At 41.5% G+C, this 6,935-nt stretch overlaps 1 protein-coding gene across 1 annotated transcript; it reads left to right on the top strand.

Moving 5' to 3' along the window:
• Positions 1-415: 415 nt before the first annotated feature.
• Positions 416-6,213, top strand: nrbf2b (nuclear receptor binding factor 2b). Its single transcript, XM_072667247.1, has 4 exons — positions 416-586; positions 1,382-1,466; positions 2,264-2,304; positions 3,813-6,213. The coding sequence occupies exons 1-4, from the start codon at positions 557-559 to the stop codon at positions 4,428-4,430; spliced, it is 774 nt and encodes a 257-aa protein (XP_072523348.1). The 5' UTR covers positions 416-556; the 3' UTR covers positions 4,431-6,213.
• Positions 6,214-6,935: the final 722 nt, after the last annotated feature.

The following is a 6,935-nucleotide window of genomic DNA, read 5'->3' as shown; positions in this document are numbered from 1 at the left end:
TAAAGAGACAGTCTACATTATATGTTTATTTATTTATTTTATTATTACTTAGATTTTTCTATTCCGTGTTTGTCTTGTATGTCCCCTCCTAGAACAGTCTATTAATCCCTAAAGGATCATTAAAAGGATAAGGCCTATTTTATCAGATACATGGTGCCCTGGCGCACTCCAGTGGTAAGCATGCACAGTTGCTCAGTAGACGAAGAATCAGTCATTACAGCTCAATAAACCATTAATAAAGATGGTATTGCCGCAGTTACATTATTGGAGTATTGTATTTTTTGCATTATTATAATAAATGCCACTCTTGTTTTCAAGAAAACAAGATCTGCTCTTCTGTAAAAATGAAACGACTATCTAAGAAATCATGTCCCTCTAAAGCAGGACGTGACGACAGGAGGTTGTGAGAGGGGCTCTTCTGTTGTCTCTCTCCGTCTCTGCTGTGGACAGTCCGGTGTAACCAGAACACCTGGTCCCGGAGTAAAAACAGTGCCAATGACCATCTCTGACCACCACTGCACATTCTCATGTAGTTAATAGTCGTGTTTGATAAGGAATGGAGGTGGTGGACAGTCCTCTCAACCTCGTAAGTTTGTGTTTATGGCTCTGGTTAGCTTGCCTGCTAGCGAGCAACCGAACTATTTTCGGCGTTTCTGGGCTAGCGTTGGCCGTGTAGCGCCCTGAATAAAGCCGGCTGGGTGGTTTATTTTGCTGTAGGACGGCGTGTCAGTGTTTCAGAGAGACACAGCTGTCCGCCAGATGACATGTCAGTATTTCTAAGGGTTAAACGTATAGAGAAACCGTCTTAGTATTTGTAGTTAGCGTAGCATGCTAGCTAGCTAGCCCTGTTTTTTTCTGTTCTTGGTCTTATTATATCGAGCTATTTTTTAACCTGGCTGCCGGTAGGTAGTGTGGTTTATATAAATACCAGAAGCCAACAGAATTTAACTCGAATTATCTGGAAACGTAACTATTAAAGTGACTGTTTTCCAGTTGGCTACCAACCCAAACAAGAAGCTAGCTAGCTAGCTAACTAGCTAGCTGTGTTAGGCTAGCTTATGTTGGAAGCTAATCGATATGTAGCTAGTTCTGCTCTCATAGGCAGCCTCTGTTTTTCTGTACTTCACTGAAAGGTAGCTAGCTATTGGGTCGTCATATAAACATATATGGGTGTTGTTGAAGTGTGAGTCCCCAGGACTGAGGTTCAGAGTAACTGGGTGGTAGATAACTAACTAAGAGACAGAATTAGCTAGTAGTTATGATTCTGCTGTATGTGGAGGCAACATCTTGAAGTGTATGATCTGTTAGTAACACTGCCAGTGAGACCACGCTTTATCTAAGGTAGTCATGTCAGTCTTGCATCTCTTCTCTCTCTTTTCAGGCCCATCAGCAGTGCAGGAAAGCAGACCGCTTTCTGGCTGCTGGGAAGTATGAAGAAGCCATCTCTTGCCATAGAACGGCTGCAGGTTAGTTGCATGTCATTCATTGGAGTAACCACCCAAGAACCCAAAGCTCTGCCACTGTATGTAGTGCCCAGGACTGAGCCTCTCCGCATCTCCATTGTGAGGCAGTCTGTCCACTTACACTCACCTTGTAAAGTGATCTTAACAAACCAGATTCTGGATATTAAATCCACTTCCAACCTCTGTAATGAGTTTTATTTCTGAGCCTAGGTCAAGGTACACTTAGGCATTATAGCTGTTATTCTGATAAATTACAATGGATGTAGTCAGTATTTAAAGCACACCTATTTAGAACTTGATTTGTTAAATTGTTCATTGGTTTATGTTTTTACATTTACACAATTTTTTTCAGTCATCAAACCTTGTCATGATGTATTTTTGTATTATTGTGAACCTCAAAGTGCAATATTTGTGGTGTCCCTATGGCTAAAAAAAATATTAAACATAGGTAAATCAGGTCAGGAGATTTTTTGCTGATATATTTTGTTTAACTGAATATTAAAATAATAATAATAATAATAGCAAGTTTAAAAGGGCAGTAAGAAAATGTATACATTGTAATATAACATTTGTTCTGTCATTAAACAAGGGGGTCGCTTCCCTAGAGGAAAGTGCTTTTTTCAGACTGTCAAATAGTCCAGTTGTACCATTTGTGTGGTGGAATGTACAAAAGGACCTTGGACTGTAGCAAGGCATTTCTATTCCATGTGCAATAGTAAGGTCTTCATTCTTACATGCTTGGCATTTGAAAAACAGTGAGTATGAGAAATATCAATTTAACATGTTTCTCTATGCCATAGAACTTCTGAAGGACGCTATGAAGCTCACAGAGTGTGAACAGGTATGCTTAACCTTTCTTACTTCACTACCACTCACTCGAAATTGTTCATTCCTTTTCAGAGAACTACCCAGATGTTTTGCAGAAGAGAAATGTGGTCTGTACAGTTTAGAAACCACTAGCAGTGTTGTGTTGAGAAAAGGGTTTTAGAGTTGTATCCCAAAGTTTGAAGAGGCACACATCCAAAAATGTTGTGCCGATCTGTGGCACTTTATGTCAGAAGTATATCAGGTATGTTATGATCTAAAACAACAGAATACAATAATCAGGAGCAATCAGGAAAATAAAGCAAGCCTTGGACAGATTGGCCAGAAGGGTCATCACAATAAGCAGTATAGAAACAGTGGATGTGGTGTACATCTTGGTTTGGTAAATGCAACAGTGCCCCCTAGTGTACATGTTGATAGTATATACAAGTATTTAGAGCACTGTACTCAGTCCATCTTTAGCAGTATTAGGAATGGTTACTTTTCACATTTGTAGTTGAATAGATGTATGTGCTTTTTTCTTTGCTAAAATGATCTTTTATAAAACTTATTATCCAGGAAAACTGCATAAAAGTAAGAGCTGGAAATGTTGTGAATGAGAGCAGCTGCAGAGTTTTTCCCTAGTGGTCATTCAAAATGTTGATCTCAAAGCCTGAGTTTTATGTCTCCTGACCTGCTAATGGTATGAAAGTATTTAATATATTTGAGGCACACTGAATGTATTTTGCTGAGGCAAATTACATTTAGTGTCATTCCTGTCGTTATATACTAATATCAGTGCATACAACAGAGCTCTTCATAAAGGTTTGCCTATTTATTTAAGTCATTCAACTGTGATACACGCACTTGGCAAGCAATTTTAAGGATGGCCTGTACACCTACTCATTCATGCAATCATCTAATGAGACAGTTGTGTAGCATCAGCATAAAATAATGCAGGTGCAGGCCAGCATTCATTCATCAGAAATATGGGTGAAAATGTGTTGAATTTTGTTTAGGATTAGGTGCAAGCAGCGTGAATCCATGGCCTCAGCATGTCTTGTCAACAGTAATAGGGAGGGCAAGGTTTTCTTGTCTCATGCCTATTTGCACATTGTCACCTGCATCCTTTCATAACAACTATTTACCCATCTTCTAATGGCTATTTCCAGCATGATGCAAGTGTCATGGCCAAGGCCAATATTTCCAGTTCCTATCCACTCATTTTTTTATTACTGTAAATAAGGTGAAGCTGCTGGAGGAACTGAACAAATCAATACACTGTTTGGAGTTCACAGAGAAGTCAGCATTCAAACCTGCCGCCTTCTGTGTTTTTTTTAAGCTACTTATCAGTAATCTTACTGACCAACAACACATTTTGATTACTGACTACTGGATTTCTGTTTATTTAAATTAAATGTTGTTACATAATGGTTTTAAAGGTTTTAAAACCACACGCTGCTTAAAGACTTAAACAATTTTAATGATTGCCTAAAACGATCAGGCACAGCACACTTTTAACATATGCAATGTGTCTCTGTTCAGGCTCGTCTATCTCTGGAGCTGCAGCGGGACAGTCACGTAAAGCAGCAGCGGCTGATCGAGGAGAGGTGGAAGCGGTCCAGGCGAGAGGGCAAGCCACGGATTCTTCAGGCCACCTTGTCCTCGGAGCAGCCTCTTCACCCCCAGTCCAGTGCCTCTGCTTGCTCTGACCTGGCTGGCAGTTCGGAACGTGAGTATGACACCTGGTTATACCTGCTGAAGAACAAGAGTGTTCCCCAGGAGCCGTGCGCCGGCAGCAAGGCCCACAAAGACGACAAGACGCGGCTGGAGGAGCAGCAGACCACCATTGAGGACCTGCGGCGACTGGTGGACCGACTAGTGGGTGAGAACGAGCAGCTGTCTCGGGACAACGAACGGCTGCGGGCAGAGAATGCCAGGCTGCGGAAGGAGCCATACGCGGACGCCGACTTTGTGGAGAAATCGGAGCTGTGGGTGCTGCCGCAGGCAGCTGAGGAGCGCAAGGCAAAGGACATTCCCATCCCGCACCTGCCGCCGTTGGAGATGCCTCAGGAGATCCCTTTGGAGGACCTGCCTGCCCTGGAGCTGCCTGAGGACATCCAGCAGGAGCTGCAAGAGCTGCTGGACGGAGAGAAGCTCTAAGCAGCTGCCCGTATACTTGCCAAAGGGAGAAGATTGTGCTGTCAGAAGCTTGCAGATGAGGAAATTTAGTGAATTTCTGGCCTTCAGCACAGTGGCAAAGCTCAAGATGGCATAAATGACCCATTTTAAGCTGTCAAATGCTTTTTGTTTTTTGTTTTGTTTGATCTACACCCCCCCCCCCCCCCCCCAAGGTACTGCAGCTATTTGATATAAAATTAAACAAACAAACAAAAAAATGAACTCCTTTTGCAAGACTTGTGCCTTTTTGAATATTTCTATGGTGAAATTAAATCCTATGAGATGAACGAAAAAAAGGGACTGATGACAAAAATATCTGTTGCTCTGTGGAAGCCTGATTGTAGAACTAAAAAAACTGGCGCTGGGAGCGCTTGACTGATTTTGTTCGGAAAATATCAGACTGACCTTCGTCAGGAAGAAGCCAGGGCCTCTCTGAGAGCCCTGTTTGAAATGCAAAACTTTTATTTTTCTCTCCAAACAGACACAGACAGTAAGCACTGTGAACTACATCATAAAGTGTGTGTGCGTGTTTAAGAGTGAGCGGGAGTGTGTGAAAGCGTTTGTTTGTGTGGTTTCCTGACTTGTAGCGAGGTGTAGTGTCGTGACGACGTGGATCGGTGTGGAAAATCGAGAACATGCAGCTTCAATGCCTCTCGATTGTGTCCTGTCATTTCCTGTGTCAGTCTGAGAAACAGCTACTGGATGCCTTTCCAGCAGTTCAGCAGTAACATCTGTCCTATGGAGACCAGCGCCTTGAAGCTGCGAGGCCTCAGTGCAATTACAGTCTTAGTTATGCATTTTGCCCCACATGCAGCTTAACTAGCCTGACACAAAACCCACTTGTTTCGCCTTAGTGAAAAATCCCCCGGCACAATAAAACCGTGTCAGGACGTCTTTGAACGAAGAAAGATTGACAAGCAGCCAGCCACTGACTAATCAAGCAATAACACATGCTGCAGTCTCCAGTTACACAAGGAACAGCAATCATTCATCAATAGGGGGCTTTCCAGTGCAGTTTGTGTCCGTTTCCCGTCTTTGTAAGCTATTGGTAATTTATGTGGCTTTATGGGATTTCGCAGTAGCTGCACACAAGTCTAGTCTCCGATCCACGGCCACGTCGAAATGGAAGAATCCGAAGCCTTTCCCAACTGTCCGAGTCAGGATCTTTGTGAACTATCTCAAACGTAATATGTTATAATATATATGTCATTTGTTTTTGTTTTTCTGAAGCCTAATTTGTACTGTAATCAATCAACAGTTGATTGTTTTGATCACACAGTTAATATTTTTCAGGTAACTGTGTGATTTTTACTTTGAATATGCAGGATGGGTGAGTGCATACACAATCACACCGCATATAACAATAAGTCAGGTTTCGCTATCACCACATCACACTAATCCAGAGTAAATCAACTTGTGCCAGATGCGAGAGAACAAGGAGCGCTTAATGCTTTTTTTTTTGCTTTTTTTTTTTTTTTTTCTTTTTGCTTTTTTTTTTTTTTAAATGTGATGCAGAGATGATGTGAAATAATGGGTCATATTTGTGTCACGAAGAGGGAACCAAATCCACTTTTTTATTTAATGTTTAAAATGTAATTCTTGGTTTACAGCAGTAATCAGGGTGCATCTGAATTGTTTTCTCTTCCATTTTGTTTGTTTCTGTGTGATGTAAAAATCTTCAAAAATCATATGATGAAAGTGTAACTTTTGTTTCCTGCATGAATGGCAGTTGTAGCTATAAGTATATGATGGTTAAGATATTAAAAATGAGGATTTATGTCATGGCTTGCATCTGCTTGTGTGTGTGTGTGTGTGTGTGTGTGTGTGTGTGTGTGTGTGTGTGTGTGTGTGTGTGTGTAGTTAAATGTCTGTAATAACTACTGAGTTTAATCTGGATCTGATAAAATCACTGTGCTCCTATAGTAATCCTGACCTAACTGCTCCCTCTAGTGGTGAATCAGTATATGACTGTCTTAAGACTGCACGTCTGTTCTTTCTGTGCTGATGTTGCACAAACCCAGTATCCTAAATTCTCTATTTATTCATCATCACTCAACAAGCCTTCTTTATTAATATAGTAGAAATATCATCTACATGTTCAGTGCAGTAGATAATATGGCATGTATTTGGGATTCAGGAATACGAACTGGAGTTAAAAGTGAACCCAGATGAACTATTCCCAAATGGAGCTCATTATCACTCTAGCAATAGGAAGGGGGAGTTTAGAGAGTCAGTCTCCAGAGTTTACTCAGAGCGGTGCAATAAATAAAAACCCTACATTAAGCTACAGAAGTAGTTCTGCCGGGGGGAACATCGTTCATGGGGTCAGCAGAGAAGACCCAGACTGGTTGGAGCTGACAATGTGTATGGTAATTAAGACAACCCCTCACAACTGTGGTGAGCAGAAAAGCATCTCAGAATGCACAACCCTGTGGTGAAAGGGCTAAAAACCTCATAAGACCACATTCGGTTCTACTTCTGTCAGCC

This window comes from Salminus brasiliensis, chromosome 22 (assembly GCF_030463535.1).
Source record: "Salminus brasiliensis chromosome 22, fSalBra1.hap2, whole genome shotgun sequence".
NCBI classification, from domain to species: domain Eukaryota; kingdom Metazoa; phylum Chordata; class Actinopteri; order Characiformes; family Bryconidae; genus Salminus; species Salminus brasiliensis.
This window is presented reverse-complemented; position numbering and strand designations above follow the sequence as displayed.